Source organism: Marmota monax, unplaced genomic scaffold (genome assembly GCF_021218885.2).
Source record: "Marmota monax isolate L192 unplaced genomic scaffold, Marmota_monax_Labrador192_F-V1.1 WCK01_AAM20220418_F8-fsc00200, whole genome shotgun sequence".
NCBI classification, from domain to species: domain Eukaryota; kingdom Metazoa; phylum Chordata; class Mammalia; order Rodentia; family Sciuridae; genus Marmota; species Marmota monax.
In genome coordinates, this window is record NW_026692549.1 from 1,003,449 (window position 1) to 1,023,810 (window position 20,362).

A 20,362-nucleotide genomic window follows, 5' to 3' on the forward strand; every position below is an offset into this window, starting at 1 on the left:
CCTCAGCCACTTAAGTCACGGGGACCACAGCACCCAGCCTAAGTTACATTTTAACACAACAAGTTGGTAAAGGGTCCTCATCCAGCTGTGGCCAGTACTTGCTAAGATCAAACACACTCCACGACATTGAGCTCCACATGAAATGTGAAACAAGGCAGAGGTGGCAGGCAGCACAGGACAGGGCCCACCCTGGCACAAAAGGATGAGTGTGGCCAGGCTTCCAGAGCAGGCCAAACCCAAAAAACAGACCCCAGGATGAAGAAGGACAGGCAGGAGGACAGAGGGCCGTGGGAGCACAACACCTCCCTTCTCTCCCCGGCATCTGCCTAGGTCTGACTCAAGCCCAGCGGGCCGACACCACATGCAGGTGCAAGCAAAAGCCAGCGTTCGAACCTGAGTCCTCAGGTGCCACCTGCCTCAGAGGACAGAATCCGCACCTCTGTTCAGTGAAGTTAGCCAGGTATCAATGCAGAACGACTCATCTTCAGAAGAATGTAACAGAGCCCAGGGTTTCTACATGCGATTCACAATTCTCCAAAATCCAATGCAAAGTTGCTCAAAAACATAAACAAGTACGGAAACCTGAGCCACAAAACAATCCAAGGACCTCCACCCCAAGGGGACCCACAAGCTGGAATCAGCAGGCAGGAATTTAAAGTAGCTTTAGTAGGCACACCAAATATACGAAGAAAATACATTCTAACAAAGGACCAAGAAGAAACCTGGATGGAAACCCAGGAACTGACCCGGATTGCAGAGCTGAGAATACCACATCTGAAATAAAACCTCAGGATGTGCTCAGGGGCAGTACGAGGGCGCAGGACAGCCAGTAGGCCCAAGGCAGATCTCAAAGAAGAGAGCTACTGGACTTCCAGGCCCACATGGGCTGAGCTGTGATCATGGGACCCTCAAGAATACCACAGCAATCCAAGGCCACGAAAACTCTTCCCAACAAATGATGCCTAAGACTGGATAGAAATACCAAAAAGCCGGCAAAGTGGACTTCATCAAAACCAGAAAGCTCAGCCAGTGCAGTGGCCACACCAGTGATCCCAACAGCTCGGGGGGCAGAGGCAGGAGGGTGGTGGGCTCCAGGCCAGCCTGGGCACCTTGGCAAGACCCCGTCCCAGAATAAAACATAAAAAGAGTTGGGGTGGGGCTGGTGATGTAGCTCAGGGGTCGAACGTAGGATCAGCATGCTCAAGGACCTGGGTCCAACCCTGACACCACAAAAACAAATAAAGTCAGAAAGCTCTACTTGCCCAAAGGCCCTGACAGGTGGGCTGAGGACACAGGAGTACACTGCCGCTCTGCTCTGTAGAGTGCCTGGGAGCTCTGTGGCAGGCCCCCACACAGATCTTCAGGACGACCTTTGTCAAGCACTCTGCTGTCATGAATGTGTCACTAGTAAAGAAACTATTAGTTTTAAAATAAAAACTTGATTTTTTAATAAAAACGAGAAAAGGGATACTTTGGCAGGATTTAATTCTGGGTGCTCTTTTAAGAGAGACGGCACCAAAATTGAGTATATGCACAGAGTTAATATCATTTACGGGGAGCCTTGAAACTAGGCCACAAAAAGAAGGTGAAGGAAGGAAACAGCCCACGGAAGAGACAGGCAGAACGCCTGCATTCCAAAAGGAGTGGACTGGGGCAAAGAAGGTAAAGACAAGCAGTCGCTGGCAGTTCCTGGGAGCCAAATTTCTACCCAATCAAACAAACAAATAATTTTAAAAATACGTGGTACACCGATTAGACTGTGTCCTTTGCAAGTCTGGTGCTCCGTCGCTGCACAAGATAGGCTCTCCAGCTCCTGAAGCGGGTGCACTTGCATGCCCAGGACCAGACACCCAGCCCAGTGCTTACCCGGATGTGAGCAACACATAGCAGAAGCACTCTCTGCGCCTTCCTTTCAAACATGCATTAAAACAAAACCAGACATCACCAACTAGACCTGAATACTCTTCACTGTGCACACAAAAATAGGCACATATCTGTAAGGTGACACAGAAGGCAGTCATTGGGCTCCAGCCCCAGAGCCACAGTCGGTCCCCACTTTCCTCACCACTAAGGTCACAGATGCACACCCCATCAAGACAGCCTCACACTGAGTGTGTGTGTGCGGCACCACGCCTGCAGGACAGTGCAACACACACCACTCCACACACCAGTCTGCAGGCTTTCCATCAGCAGAGCTTAGCACAGAGCCCGGCTGCAAACAGCAGCTCCTCTGAAACTACATCCACATCATCCTCAAATGCTCCGCAAGTGCCCAGTGCCCAGCAGAGCTTGGGCCAAGCACGAGGGCATGAGGGCACCCCACAGAGACTAGCGATGCCCTAGACTCACAATGCTCCTCCTAAGACCTCTCGACAGACAGAACCCAAAATCAGAGAAATGGCTCAGTAGACGGCAGGTCCTCAAAGCGATGGCACATCAGCAGCCACCAAAGCACTGCCACCAGGGAACACAACACAGGTGCAGGGAAGGCAAGGCTAAGCGGCCATGTGAGGTGGGGGGCTGCAGCGACTGCTCCTGCCTGCCACAGGCAGATGACGGACAGGCACTGTCTGCACAGGTGCTGCCCTTCATGCACACACCCACCTGCGTTCTGCCCGCACACCACCTCTGCACACAACACTACCTGGAACCTTCCCGACACAGGCACTGGAGTCTATCCTAGAGGCTCACCAGTCAGTATACCTCAGTGCAGCTGTGAATGACAGACCCAGAATGAGGTCTCTCCCCAATGACAGGAGCACAGCTCTCCATCCCAGCTCTCCTCTAGGCCTCAGATCCACTGGCATTTGAGATCCTGCAGAATCTACCATCAAAATGGAGACTCCTAGGTTTCTCTTTTGGTCTCTTAAATAATTTTTATCATGAAGTATATCATAAAATATGTGTGATTTTAAGAGCACAGTAAAACTGATCATACTATTTAAACAGGGGAATCATTTCACCAGACAATCCACTTTTCTGTACATCTGAAATCTCTCATCATACATTTCTGAGAGGGAAAGTGGGAAAACACCTGATATACAATTTTAAAGAGCAATAAGGTAATCCCCATGTATTTATCACCTGGCTTAGGAAATAAAATACCACTCGTGTCTAAACCCCTGCTTTCTGCCAAGGTACTCGTCATCACAGTAGGTGACAAGCTTCTCCCCACAGAACCTTTGCACATTGTCAGTGGAAATGTAAAGTAATGCCGCCATCACAGAAAACATGGCAGTTCCTGGAAAACCAACGCAGAGTAACCAATGACCAAGCTACCCTCCTGCAGAGCGTGCATCCTCAGGGAACTAAGCACAGTGTGGCCCCTGGGGACTGGCACCAGAGAGGCTCAGGCAGCAGGATCTCCTGAGCTGGGAGTTCAGGGCCAGCCTGTGCAACAGGGGAGACCTGCCTCAAAGTGAATCAAGGAACAGGTTCTGGAGACTCATGAGCAGCAATGGACAGCGCTGCACCGAACACCTCGACTGCTAAGGGGCAAGTGGCCTCACACATGACTGAGGCAAGGAGTGCACTGACTGGGCCACACCTGTGCACACCACCATCTCTGACACGCTACACACAACGCTCCTGTGACCCCTCAAGACCACCTGCTTACAGCGTCTCGGCTGACAGCTGGCCTCTGCGCAGCATGGGCAGTGCTCACCACTGCATCTCACCTGCGACACTCTGTGGCGGGCCCCTGCCAAGCCCCTTGCCTTCACTGCTCACTCGTCACACCCCTCCACGGAGACATACACAGTCACCGTCCACTCTCCTGCCAGGGGACCTTCCAGCTATTCAATTCAGGTCACACACGAGCCATGCTGCTGGGAACGCCCCTGCCCATGTTGTGTGGAAGAACACAGAAGCACCTCCAGAGCAGGCTGCCAAGGCAAAAAGGGCATGCCCATTGCCCGCCCCTCCCAGGGGAGGCAGTGTTCCCAAACGCCTAGCCCAAGTACCCTCCATTAGAACCCAGGGGGACTCCCACAGAGCCCCAGCGACACTTCCCCCCCAAAGCTCTGGCAAGTGGGTCAGTACCTGGAGCGTCAGCCTGCATGGCCAGCTCTGACTTCCACATACCATGCTCCCACGCAGCACTCACCAATGTCAGCTACGAGAGCACTGACCCCAATGTTCTTCCAAGCATTAGCAGGAAAGATGCCCACTTACAACCCTTCTGACAATCTCCAATGTATCTTCAAACTCATTACAGCAGGTGCATAAACAGCAGAATCAAATTAATTATTCTCCACAAAAAGGAATGAGACTCCTTGAAAAGGGCTGACTCCGGGGCTGTACAAGGGACATACATGATGACTCTTAGCATTTTGAGCCACAGTGAGAGGGACATGTCACAGGATACTGGAGCTGGCTTGAAAGGGCTCCAACAGGTCAAGTACAGATAAGTCGAGCATCTGAGGAATCTGGAAGGGCTGGGCAGCAGGTGCCTGCAAGGAGCACAAAAATGGACATCGTGACCAGGCACATGACAGCACCTATAGCCCCAACTACTTGGGGGCAGAGGGGGAAGGATTGTGAGTTCAAGCCCAAGTGAGACCCATCTCAAATAAAAAAAATAAAAATCTACGGGCTGGGGGTGTAGCTCAGAAGCAGAGCACCTGCCTAGCAAGCACCACCAGGAAAAAAAAAAAGAAATATTTTAAATTAAAAAAAGGAGAGCATGGTGATGGTCAGGTGGGTTCCCGCACGTGTGCACAGCAAACCCAGCCAACACCAGCACCAAGATCCACAGGCTCCCTGTTCTGGAAGCGCACCTCAGTATGCGATGTGCCATTTTTACAGACTAAAGATGACATTCACAAACCATGTCATCAATACATAAATAGCACCTGACAGACTTCAACATGCATAGGAACAAAGGGAATTCCCTTTGCCCGATAAAGACATCAACAAACCCACAGCTCAGCTCCCACTTGCTCACGGAGCAGGACAGGACCAGCCAGAACACCACGCGCCACTCCCACCTGGCCCCAGGCTGGAGCCTACTGATGAGGACAGTGAGGATGAGAAGTGGAATGCACACAGGTCAGAAAGGAAAGCCAGCCTGACTCCATGCAGACAGCTCTCCATGCAGAAAACCCCACAGAACCTCAATTTAAAGAGCCCTTTCTAAAACTAATGGATGAGTTTAACAAGATTGCAAAAAATAGACTCAAATAATCAACTGTACTTCTATATTCCTGCAACGAACAGAGGGAATTGTGTTCTAAGTACTACTTATAAGACCGCCAAAAAAACTGATAAGTAAAGACCTAACAAGACGTACACACAGGAGCAGCATGCTGACAGTTGTAAGAGGGCAGAAACCAAACAGTGAGTGAATGCAGTGATCTACCACACTCAGGGACAGAAGACTCAGCACTGCAGGCACTTCTCCTTAGCCGGCCAGAGCCACCACACCAACACCCAGCAGAATGTCCCAAAGCCAGTAGGCCAATCCAGAAGGTCACATGCAGAGGCAAAGCAACAAGAACTACCAACACCATTCTGAAAAGCTGGAAAACACATGCCACCTGGCCCACAGGAAGCCACGGAAACCCGGATGGCTGCCACTGCCAGCAGACCATGGCCAGCACATGGGACCACGTGGGCTCTGGGCAGTCACGAAAGCCACCCGGACCAACAAGGGTCATCTTCTCAAGATGCGGTGTGGGCACAACACTGTGAATCTCTGTCCGCGTCTGTCACGCTACAGAGACCATAGAACCGGGGGAGGGGTCACACCTGTGATCCCAGCAGCTCAGGAGGCTGAGGCAGAAGAACTGCAAGTTCAAGGCCAGCCTCAATTTTGTGAGGCCCTGTCTCAAAATAAAAAATAAAAAGAGCTAAGGATGGGGCTGAGGTGGTGACTCAGTGGTAGAGCTCACCTGGCATGCATGAGGCATTGGGTTCGATTCTCAGCACCATATAAAAATAAAGATATTGCGTCCACCTAAAAACTAAAATAAATAGTAAAAAAAATAGGATAACTAAGGATGTGGCTCAGTGGTTAAGCATCCCTGGGTTCAATCCCAAAAAAAGAAAAGAAAGAAAGAAAAAGGATGAAATTGACCAGAGGCCTAAATTACTAAAAACATAACCCTCTCCCCAAAAAGAAGAGAAAATCCTTGTGACCTTAAACTGAGCATAGAGTTCTTACATATAATAACAGAAGCATAAGCAGTTTTTGTTTTTTTTTTTTTTAATAATTACTTGCATCTCATTGGAATTTTCTGGGTTTTTTTGTTTGTTTTTTGTTTTTGTTTTTGTTACCAGGGATTGAACCCAGGGACACTTTTAACTACTGAGCCACATCCCCAGCCATTCATTTATGTTGACTTATTTATTTTCATTCACTTAATTATTTAGAGATTGGGTCTTGCTAACTTGCTTAGGGCCTCACTAAGTTGCTAAGGCTGGCCTTGAACTTGTGATCCTCCTGCCTCAGCCTCCTGAGCTGCTGAGATTACAGGTGTGGCCCTTGTGCCCTGCATGTACTTCATCAGAATTTAAGATATTTGTTCTGCAAAAGATACTGTTGAGAAAAAAGTAAACCACAGGACTGAAAAAAATTTGCAAATCTTATGTCTAACAAAAAAATTTAAAATCCATATTATGTAAAGAACTTTCAAACACAACAATAAAACAGTTCAATGAAAACATCTGTAAGCCGTGAACAGACACTTCAAAAAAGAAAACCCAAGACTAGCAAGAGACACAGGAAAAGATGCATAAACCAACAACCCTAGATGTACAGGAAAGCCACTGCAGACCTGTCAGTGTGACCAACACTCTGAAAAGTCCAAGCACCCTGGAGGAATTGGATGGTGACCCTGCACCCTATGCTGGGAACACAAGAGAGCACAGGCCCTCTGGAAAGGCTGGCAGTTTCCCGTGAGGCTGGATGTATACTTAACACACAGCCTGACTGCAAGGTGTTCCCTCAGGTGAAGAAAAGTCCATGCTCACATTAACACTGTGTGCTCGCCACAGCTTTGCTCACAAACTCCTGACACCTGCAGTCCCAGGGACCCGGGAGGCTGAAACAGGAGGATGCAGGCGAGGCCACTCAGGCAACCTGGACATACCTTGACCTAACAAAGAATAAATACACATGTACATCCCTAAAATGGAAGCACCCTCCCGAGGTGACAGGTAAGCAAAACAGGCACGTACAATCAAGGAGTGCTACTCAGCCACAAGGGCACAGCTGGGACCTCACAGGCACCACCACGGAGCTAGAGGACAGGGCCGGGGTGGGGAGGGGCCTGGCCATGGAAGTCCTGGGAACTACCTGGTCCTTGACTGTGGGGCAGAATAGCCCACTCCATGGATTTGTCAAGACTCACAGAATCAGGCCAAAAAAGTGAGTTTTACTGAATATAAGTAGAGTGAATTTAGATAGACAGAAACAAATACCCATGGGACTGATGAAAATAAGCACCCACGTGTGAAAGGACATAAAAATGGTAGAAAGAGGAGCTCCTGGTTACAGGGTCCTTCAACCGCTGCACACAGAGCGCCCACTGGGACCGTCACGGCAGTGACTAAGGCAGACACAGCAGTGACAGGGAGGGACAGAGCCCACTGGGACCGTCAGGCAGTGACTGAGGCAGACACAGCAGCGACAGGGAGGGAGTGGAGTCTCGGCACTTACGCATTCTCAGGGCATCTTTCCTGCTCCTCACTCTTTACACAGAGAAAAACAGGGCTTCCATGGGACAGGCCTGGCCATGCCACCTCAAGCAAGCACTCAGTCAACCCCAGCCATCATGGGACGGGCTCCTCTCAAACACACCTGGCTAGAGCTTGCGTGGCATCTGGGAGGCCTGGGGTCCACCCCAGCACTGCCAAAAAAAATCAAACACACAATTGGATATGACCCAAGGAAACACTGCACAACCCTGGACCCACCACACTGCATCAAACAGGCTGTTCTCCTCAGAAACAGCAGGGCCACAAAAGACAGACCAGCCCAGACCACAAAGACCAGGACACCGCAGAGGAACACCTAGGGAGGTCTGGGTCAGGGTCAGAGGGAGCTGGAAAGGCATCTTAGGACAGGAGGCGGGACCTGGGTGTGAGCTGTGGATCCGTGACGTCTCCTAGCTGACCATGCGTGGTGTGGGCCAGGTGACATCCTTACCTGCCAGGTGCTGGAGCATCTGGGCAAAGGCTGTGAACCAACACCACACACCCGTGAGAGAACAAACACTAAGCAGAGGCAGCAGGAAGCTGCCCACCGGCTAGCTTAGGGAGAATCGGGAGTTTCCTGTACGTTTAGTGCAACTTTCACGTGTACCTGAGATTCTATCAAAAGCAAGAACAACAAATAATAAAAAGCATCACCAAGAACGGAACTGCTTCAGGACCCACAACTGATTCCAAAAACACTAGAACCTGGCGGGTTGAACTCCTAGCATGGACTTGACTCCACCCAGAAGCTCTCGGTCTCCACAATCTCGGGGACTTCACCTCAACATCCCTCTAGCTAGGGGGAACACCAGCATTATCATTTGCTTAAGTTGTTTTCTTTTTCTGTTTTGCAACATTCTCAAAATACAGGTAAAAGACACAAGAAAGGACGAACATTGAAAACACAGCACACAGGGGTCCTGGGCACACACACAGGACTGAAAGTGGACATGCAGACTAAGGGCCACCACCACGCTGCAGTGCATGGGAGCAGCACAGCGAGGCCTGGGCTGGCATAGGCTCATGCAACTTGATCTACAGCTGTGTATGTGGGAAGGCATTTTGACTTTCAAAAAATAAGGAATGGGCTCTGGAAAAAAAAATGCCAAAGAGCAAATAGTAAATTTAAGTTAAAATATCTGGATGAAGGAGACGTTTGGGATGAGACTACAATTTAGAACCATCGAAAAGTACCTGAGGCGGCTGCTGCTGGGATGAAAAAGCAGCAGACACATTTGGCGGAAGCTGGGTTGCTATAGCAACAGGAGTCCCAGTCTGCCCATCCTTGCCTGTCACAACCTTTACCTGAGAGAAATATTTTGAGAAAAAAAGGCAACATAATTTTTAAGACTGCTCAGAATTTTGTTAGAATTTCATTGCTGACAGCTCACTGATTCAGGTGATTAAAATGCTTTTGCATCAAATCCTGTCAAGGACACTGAACTGAGAGACGTGCTACATGACGCCCGGTGACCCTGATGCGCACTCAGCAGCTCCAGTCCAGATCATGGGCGCACCCTGGATTCTACAACCCCAGACTGGAGTGGGAGCGGCAACAGAATCAGGGAGGAAGTCCTGCGGCTTCTCTGGCCGTCTGCACCACAGCGCTGCTGCCGACCGGTGGTCCCGTGTCAAAGGTCCTCGGCGGCAGCAGGCTGTGGAGGGCTGACCTCTCACGTACAGTGAAGGGGACCGGCTTACAGACAACACTGGCATACAAACAGAGAACTGGACTTCACTGCCTCAAGGCAACAGAGGTGAAGCCCTCAGAATAATGTAGACCTTCTGAAAAACAAGAACGGTCCATCCCAGGAAGGACGCCAGAGAAGACACAGATGGCAGAGCCACACAGATACATCCACAGAGCCAGAGGACATGGGCAAAGAGACGAGCTTTGGCTCACCACAAGCTGGTTTCTTTGCAGAAGGGCTGGCAAAAGTCCTAAGTTATTTAAACAGTATCATAAAACAAGCCCCGCAACACAGCATATACTGCACAACACGAAGGCACAAAGTACAGTGCTATAGTACCATTACCACCTGGTGCTCAGGACACACCAGCAACTTCGGGAACCTCGGTGGCATGGGGTCTACTATGCACCCATTCTGGATGCCCAAAAAGTATATTGTCCACTAAAGATTCTACCTTAAATATTACTCAATAGGTGTTTGCAAAAGTGCATTTAAAACATGATCTCAAAAATAAGACTACGTATGAAAGCTGAAAAAAAAATTCTTAGTAGTTTTTTGCCACAATAACTATATTTTAATCGTGCAGATCTCATAAAAACATATCCAGCAATTTCTAATTACAGCTGGTGATTTAAACCGCTTGTTTAAAAGCCTCGTGGGCAGGGTTCCTGTGAGCACCATGTAAGCACAAGGCTGCGGGTGCTCAGGGTCCAGCTGAGGCAGAACCCTTCCACCACTGAAGCAGGGCACCAGCCCAGGACCACACACTGGGTGGGAGGGGTGATGGCCTGGCTCGGCTCTGCACCTGGGACGGGCCTGCTCTCCATGAGGAAGTAGGGTACTGTGCAGCTTCTCTCCAGGAAGGGAGTTCCACACCACTCCTCCTTCAGACCCTCAAGAAAGAAACTCTCCCCAAGGTCCCAGGTTCAAAGGTCACCCTTTAACTCACGGTTGCTACACTCTACCTTGCTTCGTGCACGTCCCCTAGAAAACTGAACCAGTATTGCTTACCTCATCATTGATGACCTCAGACTTTCCTTCCTCCTCCTCCTCCTCCTCCTCCTCCTCCTCTTCCTCAATGTCCAAATCATTCTGCCTAAGATATGCCTGTAACGGGGCATAATGCTTCTTCTTAAAAGCAAGAAAATCCATCATGTTCCCCTGGAGGTGTTGCAAGAAAAACAGTTCGACCAGGCACTCTCGGAAGGCCTCCCGCAGGGCCTCCATCTCCCTGTAGTGGTAGTCCAGGCACCGCTTCCTCATCTGCGCCATCTCCGGAGAGGCCGGGGGGATCTCTTCCAGTTTCTTGGGAGCCTTCTTCACCCCTGAGCTCCCCACAGACGAGAGCGGCAGGCTGGAAAGGCCGGGGGGCATGGCAGTTCGGGAAGGGCTGGTGGGAGGTGGTGGAGATGTCATCCCAAACGCAGGAGCCCCCCCCACCCCAGGCAGCAGCAGGCCGGGAGTCCTCTCAAATCCCAGAGGCCGGCTCAGTGGCTGCCCCTGCAGCACCTGCTGCTGCTGAATCAGCTGGCCCTGGATGATACTGCTGATCTGGGGCGGCAGGCTGGCTGTGGTGATGTGGCCTGGGCTGGCCAGGGGTTGCAGACTGGCTCCTCCAGCAGCTGCAGGGCTCTGGGGTCCCAGGTGGTGGATGGTGCCTCCTGACTGTGCGTGAGGCTGGGACAGTCTCCGCTCTCGTGCTGCAATGGGCGCTCCAGCGTGCTGGAGCTGAACCTGGGCCCCCGGGGCCATCTGAGTGAGGCCTGGAGCCTCCTGAAACACAAAGTGCCCGCCACTGGACGGGCTCAAGCTGATCTGCCTCACAAGCACGCTGGCGTCCACAAAGCCTCCGGTAGGGCTACTGCTGCACATACCCAGCCCAGGCCCGGGGGCCCCTGCACGCACATTCTGCAGGGCCTGCCCAGGCCCAGTGCTGGGCTGCGTAGGGCTCTGTGTCTGCACCTGCTGGGACAGGGGGGACGCAACCTGAATGTACGAAGGAGAGCCATGCTCAAATCGCCTCTGCTGTGCACTGAACTGGAAACCTGGAGAGGTGGGACTGGGCAGCGGCAGAGGGGCTAGAGTGATCTGCTGGTTTCCTCCCACAACAGGGCCCACGCTTTGTAGGGCAATGTTCACATTCTGCCCAGCCGCAGGACTCCTGCTCATCAGCTGCTGTATCTGGTAGCCGGGGGACTGAGGGGCAGACGGGCTGGCCGACGGAGCGAAGGGTGCTGCAGGGGACGGCGGCAGATTTGGGTGGGCCGACTGCTCCTCCTCACTGGCGGTGAAGGACCTGGACCTCTGCAGCTGATGCTGGACGTTCTGAGGACCACTGCCATGGTGCATCGTCACCTCCCTCTGGGGTCCAATGTACCGTCCTCCTAGAAAAGCAAAGTCAGAACTGAGTCACTGGAAAGAATACGGAATCGTGACCACCATTGAAAGAACTGTTCCTGAGCAGCACAGAAGACGCCACTCTGAGGGATGCTCCCACTGTCATCTGAGTCCAACAAGGCATCTCACTACCTCACACCAAACGAGTCCCAGGAGGCAACATACACACTGCCCACAACTCCCTCTCCTCGCTCTCCTCCAGCTATTCAAGATGCTGGGGAGAAAAAAGAAGGGAAGAAGGTGCGCCCCCCCACCTACCACCCCAAAACAACAGGAGGCCAAGAAAGCAGAAATCCCCTACTTCAGAAAAGACCTAAGAACTCCAGCACTGAACCCCATGCTGAGGCAAAAGGAATCTCCTGGTTTTGTCACCTGGTCCCACTGCTCGAGCACTCTCCTTATTCCCTCAGCAGGTCAAGCCTCTGGTAGTCAACCAGCTGGCCTAGGCTGGACCACCAAGCAACCACCCAGTTGCCTGAGCTGCCCCTAAGTACAGACCAGCGACAGTGCTGGAGACAAAGCTGGCAGCAAGGGGCCCCACTAGGGTAGTGCCAGCCTTCTGAGCAGGTCTGAGACAGTCACCACCGTGGTGAGGACCAGAAGCCCTGAGGCCGGGCGCGGAGGCGCACGGAGGCAGGAGGATCCTGAGTTCAAAGCCAGCTTCAGCAATTTTGTGAGGCGCTAAGCAACTCAGTGAGCCCCTATCTCTAATAAAAGACAAAATAGGGCTGGGGCTGGGGCTTAGTGGTCAAGGGCCCCTGAGTTCAATCCCTGGTACCAAAAAAGAAAAAAAAAAAAAAAAGCCCCTGGCTGATGGTGGCTACACATGACGACTCCACTGGGCCAGCCGTCCTCCTGCCCACTATGCCTGCTGTGCATGCTGCATCACTCAGGTTGGCCAAGTGGGTGGCCAGAGGACAGGTACCACCACTGCCTTTGCCCGGCATAGTGGGCACATTTATAATCCCAGTCTCAGCAACTCACCGAGACCCTAAGCAACTTAGGGAGACGCTGTCTCAAAATAAAAAATAAAGCTGGGCTGCCGCAGTCTGGCTGGGCACAAATCACGAGCCACTCAAGCAGGAACAAACTTTATTTCCGAACTCCCGTGAATGCCACCCATGCAGCCTTCTCCGAGACACACCACACAACAACTGAAACTCCCTCCACCGGAACTTCACCAACCAACACGCACTCTACAGGAATCCCCACGAGAGCTCAACCGCGAACTCAACGGGAACTCCGCGAGAACTCAAAAGTACTGGCAAAATGCTAGGCGCCATCCCAACTCGGCTGTGGCTCTCAACATCTTCCCCCTTCAGTTTAATTAAACAACAAGCAATGTGGCTTAGGGACCGTGCCTGTCTTAGGTTGTCCAATACTACATATGGTCCTTACCCGTCATCGGATGAGCTGACCTCAAGGCGTCAGCCTCCTGTCTTAGGTTGGTACCGTTGCAATTGGATCTTACCCGTCATTGACTACCGGTCCAGCATACAGCCATACTTGTGGATAGACCTTTGCACCAGTGTGGGGGATGAGGTTCTTTGCCTCACCTCTGTTGGCCCCCAAATTTGGCCTTGGTGCCAGTGTGGGGGCGGTGTGGTTCTTTGCCTCACCTCTGTTGGCCCCCAAATTTGGCCTTTGCACCATCGATTTGCTTACTCAAAGGCTAGCTGTTTAATTAATGGCATTGCTTGCTCTGTATCCCCAAAAACTCTGGTAGCTGTTTGAATAAGCCTATCTACAAATTCAGCGTAAGGTTCATTAGCTCCTTGTATTACCTTAGATAACTGACCTTGTAAATCTCCATGTCCTTGTAAAGTCTTCCATGCCCCAACCGCATCTGCAGCAATCTGTGAGTATATGGCAGGATCATATCCAATTTGTTGCTGCTGACCCTCATAAGGTCCCTTTCCTAACAACATATCTAGATTTCTCTGAGGATAACCGGCTGCTGCATTTCGCCTAGCCGTCTCTGTGCAAAATTCCTCATTGGCAACCTTCCATAACAGGTATTGTCCTCCATTTAGCACAGCTTTACACATACTAGTCCAATCTGCTGGTGTCATGTTCAAGTTGGTAATGGATTCGACTATGCTTACAGTGAAGGGTGCTTGAGGACCATAGGTTGTTACAGCCTCTTTTAGCTGCTTCACTGTTTTGAAATCTAAAGCATGGTGAATTCGCTGCCCTCCTGCCGTCTCAAATACAGGGCATGCTGATTTTTGAGGTCCTGTCTCAGGATCCCATCTATCAACTACGGGGGTTGAGGGCCACTCAGCATATGTTGTCTCCATAGGCAGAGCTGTTGGTTGGACACTTACGCCCTCTGGTGATAGAAAGGTGTTAGTAGCAGCCTCCTGTTGTAACTTTTCCCCTGATGGCTTTTTCTGCTCTAAACTTTCTTCCCCTTTCTGACTATCTCGAGAGGCCTCCTCTTTTTCCTGATCTGATGTCTTCTACCATAATCTGAACTGAAAGCTTTGGACTAGGCAAACAAAATCGTATCATCATCCACAATGGCAATGTGCCAACTGGCAGAGTTCCTGGGTTTTTCTTTTCCCTGTCCCTTAAATCTTCACCATGATGGTCCCATTGTGATATATTCAACAACTCCTCCTTAAAAAGCCATAGGCTACATTTTTGTATTGTATCAACGTATGCCCTAACTGCTCTTGGTTTTACTGGGGTGCCTCCTTCCTCTAGCATTTTACTTAACACTCTTTCGGTTTGTTTTTTTACTAATTTCTAATCCCATATTTGTGCTACAAGGATAACGCAACCCAACAAGATAACACAAAACAAAACCGAAACAGAGTGAAACAAAAACAGAACAAAAAATCGTTGTATCAATTTTCCTATTTTCTTGAAATGTATATTCGTGGTCTATCTCTATCTCTTCCTCAGGGGCGAACCACTTCAAACCTTGAACCAACCATTTTTCCCAGTTTGCCTGAGAAAGTTCTAGGGACAGGCAGCTTGAAACAAAAACAAAACAAATCAAAACAAGAACACATTGTTTTTTGAAATGATCACCCATTCTCTCGCCTTTCCTCAGGGGCGAGCAATTTTACTTACCCCCAAGCTTCAGGCGTCCCCGTACGGGCCACCAAATGCTGCAGTCTGGCTGGGCACAAATCACAAGCCACTCAAGCAGGAACAAACTTTATTTCCGAACTCCCCCAAACACCACCCACACGGCCTTCTCTGGGACACACCATACACCAACCGGAACTCCCTCCACCGGAACTTCACTAACCAACGCACACTCTCCAGGAATCCCTGCGAGAGCTCAACTGCAAACTCTCCAGGAATCCCTGCGAGAGCTCAACCGGAACTCAACGGAAACTCCGCGAAAACTCAAAAGTACTGGCAAAATGCTAGGCGCCATCCCAACTTGGCTGTGGCTCTCAACACTGGGTGCGGTGGTGCACACCTATAATCCCAGAGGCTAGGGAGGCTGAGGCAGGAGGATCACAAGTTCAAAACCAGCCTCAGCAAAAAGCGAAATGCTAACAACTCAGTAAGACTCTGTCTCTAAATGAAATACAAAATAGGGCTGGGGATGTGGCTCAGGGGTCGAGTGCCCAAGTTCAATCCCCAGTACTACTCCCCCCAAAAAAAAACAAAAAAAAATTTTTTTTTGAAAAAAAATAAATAAATAAAATAAAATAAGGGAAGTACTAACAACAACTGAGGATATTACTTAGTGGTATAAGCACAATAAAACAAAACCGCCTTCACACCAGGCAACCAGGAAGATAAAGATGCCCTCGGGACCAAGGAAAGCACTGGGAGGCATGTCTAGGACTAGGACCTGTGGCTCACTCTGCCAGGCTGGAAAGGGGAAAGGCAAAGACAAAGGAATTTGCTATTAAACTGGGTTAAATGTACAATTCTGCATTTCTGTAAGTGAAAATAATAAACACTGTCCTTTAAAAAAAAAAAAGAAAGAAAGAAAAAGGGGCTGGGGCTGAGTGGTAGAGCGCTTGCCTAGCATGTGCAAGGCCCTGGGTTTGATCCTCAGCATCACATAAAAATAAATATATAAAATGAAAGTATTGTGTCCAACTGCAACTGAATAATAAATATTAAAAGAAAAAAAAAGGCACTGCTGGGCACTGTGTTGTGCATGTAGTGATCCCAGTGACTCAGAGGCTGAGGCAGTTCAAGGCCAGCCTGGGCAGCTTAGTGTGACCCTAAGCAACTCAGTCAAAACCCTGTTTCAAGACTGGGTGATTAAGTGCACCTGGGTTCAACCCCCAGTACCAAAAAAATAATAAAGAATAAATAGAAGATGCATAGAGACCATCTCCTTTAGCACAGATGAGAAGACCATTCCAAGTCCGAGCTGTGACAGGGCCCAGGAGCCTGGCAGAATCAGGTACACGATCAACTAGTTCCTGCAGACCAGAACGAGTGCTGTTGATGGCGGCAGCTAGGCTGGGTGGAGGTCTGCAAGGCCACGACACAGGCACCGGAGCATGGCACTGCTCCTGCCTCAACTGAGCACTCCAGGCCAGGCAGCCAGCAGGTGGGGACAGGTGCACACCCAGCACCCCACTCTGGACCAGCAGGCCCTTTTCCAGCTGTGCTGGTCCTTCCCTTGGCTCTTGCCTAAGGCAGAGCTGCCTGCTCTACTGCCCAGCAGACTGAGAAAGATGCACAGCCTTCAATCACCAGAGGAGAGCTTCCACTCCTCACCTGCCGGGTCAGCTGCCAGGACTGCAGATGCTCTCTTGGGAAATCCAGAGCCCTCTCCTGCGTCAGCCCCCATGCAGACACCCTACACAGTGTGCACACCTGTAAGCCCAGCAACTCTCGAGGCTGAGGAAGGAGAATCTCAAGTTTGAGGCCTGCCTAGGCAACTTAGTGAGAACCTATCTCAAAAAATAAAAAGGGATGGGGATGTGGCTCAGTGGTAGAGCACCCCTTGCTTCAATCCTCAGTACTGGGGGAAGAGGGGAAAGACAAAGAAAGAGAGAAAAAGGAGATAAAGAGAGAGAAATGAAATCCTGGAGCAGAAGGTAGAAATGGCCTTAGACCATTTCTGACAGACCAGGAAAAAAAGGGAAGAAAGGAAGGAAGGAGGCAAGCAAGCAAGCTAGCTGGCTGCAGGAACCCCTCCCACTGTGGACCCCTGCAGAAGACCTGCAAGCTCTCCGAGAGGCTTGACACCTAAGAGAGACAGTAGTAAAGGTCAGTCTTCAGGACAGAGGAGAGGAAGAGCAGGGGAGACCAGGACACAGTGTCTGAGGGGATGGGAGGGGACTAGAGGAAACAAAAACCAAGCGCTAGGTGCAGGAGAAATGCTGGTGCAAGGGAACCCACAACGGCAACTGCAGCCAGCCCAGAGCCAGGGTCCCAGGACAGATGCACAACAGTGCCCCATACCCAGTGGGCAGCTGCTGTTGGGGCCCAGCCAGTTCCTGCCCTAAAAACAAGCTTCCAAGAGAGGCACAGGAGGAGATCTGAAACCTGAAGGCACCACCTGGCACCAGCATAGCCTGTCCTCACTGAGACTTCTCACCCAGCTCCCTGCCTTCTCAGGGCTTCTGTCACCCTGAGCTGAGCTGCACGGTCATCCTTCCTCCCCCGCAAGACAAACAAAAGCCCTTTTCACCTTAAGGAAATCACTGCTAAGCATCTATTTAACAGCTTAGAAGAGAATGCTCAAACTTCCCACTAACAAAAGTAAACAAGCAGCAATGCACACCTGTAATCCCACAGCCTCAGGAGGCTGAGGCAGGAGGATCACAAGTTTGAAGCCAACCTCAGCAACTTACCAGGTCTTGTCTCAAAAAAGCTCTGGGGATGTAGCTCAGTCAGTGATAGAGCCCTTGCCAACTTGTGCAGATCCCTGGTTTCAAACGACTTAACATCAAAAACAAAAACAAAAAAAGCAACATAAACTAAAATGAGTATCTCCCTAGACCAGGAAACAAGACATGGAATCACAACTGGCACGCGAGCTGCTCCTGCTGCTGAAGGCAGGCATGGGAAGCAAGGTGGGCAGATGCAGAGCATTCATGGGGTTCACAACCCCAAAACACATCCAGTGGGCACATGCCATGGATGCCACCACTTGCACTGCTCTTCTCCATGACAAGCTTGAACATTCTCTTCTAAGTAGATGTTTGTTTGTTTGCTGGTCTCAGTAAAAAGGCCTGAGGTCCTAGCTCAGGGCAACCTGCTTGCCTCCCACATGCAGGATCCTGGGTTCCATCCCCAGCAGAATTCAGGAAATAAGGTACAGGTACTCCAACGGGTAGCAGAATACCACCAACAGCAAAGCCTTTTTAAACACCATGTTTCTAATTTTAACTTGGTTTTTAAAAACTGGCACATAGTATACGTACTACTATTACGTACTACTATTACGTATTATTACAGAGCAGTGCAATAATCCAGTACCACAATTTCTGTGTCCTGGGACCCTGGGATGTGTAGTAGCGTGCCACAGAGCAGGAGACATCACCCCTCCTGTCTCACCGCATCTCTGCGCAGCTACCCAGCCTCTCTAACCCGCCATCCGCTTCCCAGGCTCTAGTCGCCACTGTTCTATCATCCACCTCTGTGAGACCAACTCTTAGATGCCACCAATAAGGAAGGGCTGCAGCACATCTTTCCCCGTCTCTGACTTCACTTAACAGACGTCCCTGGGTGCACCCACCTCTTCATCAGACTCTGTGTGCATGCTTTGTGCACCTGCAGGCAGGAGCTCAACCACAGGACCACTCCCAGTGCCATCCTCTCCAAGTGAGCACTCCATGTGCACACACTCTCTGTGAGTTCACCCCAATAGGCACCTATGTTACGCCTTACCCTGACTACTACCAACAGAGCCACAGGAGACCGGCTGTCTGTGTCCCCTTGGGATGCTTTCTCTTCCTTTGGATGAGATGCTGCGTTATGTAATTAGTTCCTTTTTTCGTTTCTTGAGAAACCTGTACACTGTTTACCAAAATGGCTGTACTTATGTACATTCCCATCCACAGACTACCGGAGTTCCCTTTTCTCCACATGCTCGCCAAAGTTTCCTTTTTCTTGATACCAGAGATTGAACCCACAGGCTCCTAACCACTGAGCCACACCCCTAGCCCTTCTTTTGTGTGTGTGTGTGGTACCGGGGATTGAACTCAGGGGCACTCAACTACTGAGCGACACCCCCAGCCCTCTTTTGGATTTTGTTTAGAGACAGGGTCTCAACTGAGTTGCTTAGTGCCTCACCATTGCTGAGGCTGGCTTTGAACTCATGATTCTCCTGTCTCAGCCTCCCAAGCCACTGGGATTACAGGCCTGTGCCACCATGCCCAGTCCTTCTGATTTTTTCATTCTGACACAGGGTCTGGCTAAGTTGCCCAAGTAGCATTGAACCTGCGATTCTCCTGCCCAGCCTCCCAAATGGCCAGGCTCTCAGGCGTGGCCCCTGCGCCTGGCTCCCCAGCAATTCCTTTCTGTCTTCAGTCAAGCCATTCTAGATGAGATGATTCCTCGCTGTCGTTTTGATCTGCATTTCCCAGATCATCAATTTCAACTCAGTTTTAACTCTCCTGATTTTAACGACTCTACAAACTGAGCCATGAACAGACACACTTGCACCACTAGAAACCAGAGGAGATGACACCGGCAGGTCTGGCTTACAGTCCTGACAGATGCCAGGTGCACAGTCAAGGAAGGCAGAGTGAGGGGGAGCTCCTGGCAGGTCTCCTGGGCGGGGCTGGTGCTGGCGGCGCCTGTGTCTCCATCTCTCGCAGGCAGAGCAGTGCAGCCAGGGCACCCCCGGGGTCCCAGGTGGGCCACACAAATCCCCTCCCTCCCCCACAAACATCCTTCAGAAGCCTGCACAGAACATTCTGCCTTCTGCTCCAGGGAGCTGCAAGCCATCTCCACACTCCCCCGAGCACTGGCATGGACACCAGAATGGAGCAACCAAAATGCCAGCAATGCCTGTGTCTGTTCAAATGATGCCTTGCCTGCTGCCATGCAGCAGCGGTGCTAGAGACAGCAAGGCCTGGGGTGGAGGGGGCTCTGAGCATCTGGAGGGCAGGCAGTGCACGCAGTTGGCTGCAAAGTACCTTCCCTGTGTCTTTTTAAATTTCTCATAAAAAGAACTTGACAGGAGAAAACAGTTTCTGTGTGAGATGGTAACACCAGAGGCTGTGTAACAAGTTCAGAGTTGTTCACGCAACATCCACGCATAGCTATTCTATTTGTCATCTCTAAGAACTGACCTGCTGGTGCTGCAGTGGACAGCAGGAAAGCCCGGATCCAGGTCTCCAGTGTCTCTTCTAAGTTAACTAACGGCAAGGGTCAAAATCTACAACCACGAGGGGATCTGGGTGTGACTCAGTGACACAGCACTTACCTACCATGGGCAAGGTCTTGGGTTCCATCCCCAGCACTACAAAAACAGGCAGGGATGGCAGCAGGTCCCTCACCTGAGGGACCATCGCCCCTCTTCCAAACCAGGAAGATTCTCTCAGCTCCAGAGAGCGACTGAGGAAACTGAAGAGGGCTCCAGAATACCCAGCAGCATCCCACACCCACCACATTACCAGCTGCTCTTCCTC

The 20,362-nt window shown here is 50.7% G+C and overlaps 1 protein-coding gene across 13 annotated transcripts in view; it reads right to left on the bottom strand.

Moving 5' to 3' along the window:
• The window catches only part of Ep400 (E1A binding protein p400), a 100,608-nt gene that overhangs the window by 76,257 nt on the left and 3,989 nt on the right, over positions 1–20,362 (bottom strand). For 8 of the 13 annotated variants that reach the window (XM_046445936.2, XM_046445941.2, XM_058579748.1 and 5 more), the window contains exons 2-3: positions 10,401–11,773; positions 8,893–9,003 (exon numbers count right to left, since the gene is read on the bottom strand). In XM_046445936.2, coding sequence (XP_046301892.1) covers positions 8,893–9,003; positions 10,401–11,738 — 1,449 coding nt within the window. In that variant the 5' untranslated portion in view covers positions 11,739–11,773. The remainder of the gene's footprint in view (positions 1–8,892; positions 9,004–10,400; positions 11,774–20,362) is intronic. The other 5 variants (XM_046445940.2, XM_046445939.2, XM_046445942.2 and 2 more) reach the window with 1 other exon arrangement.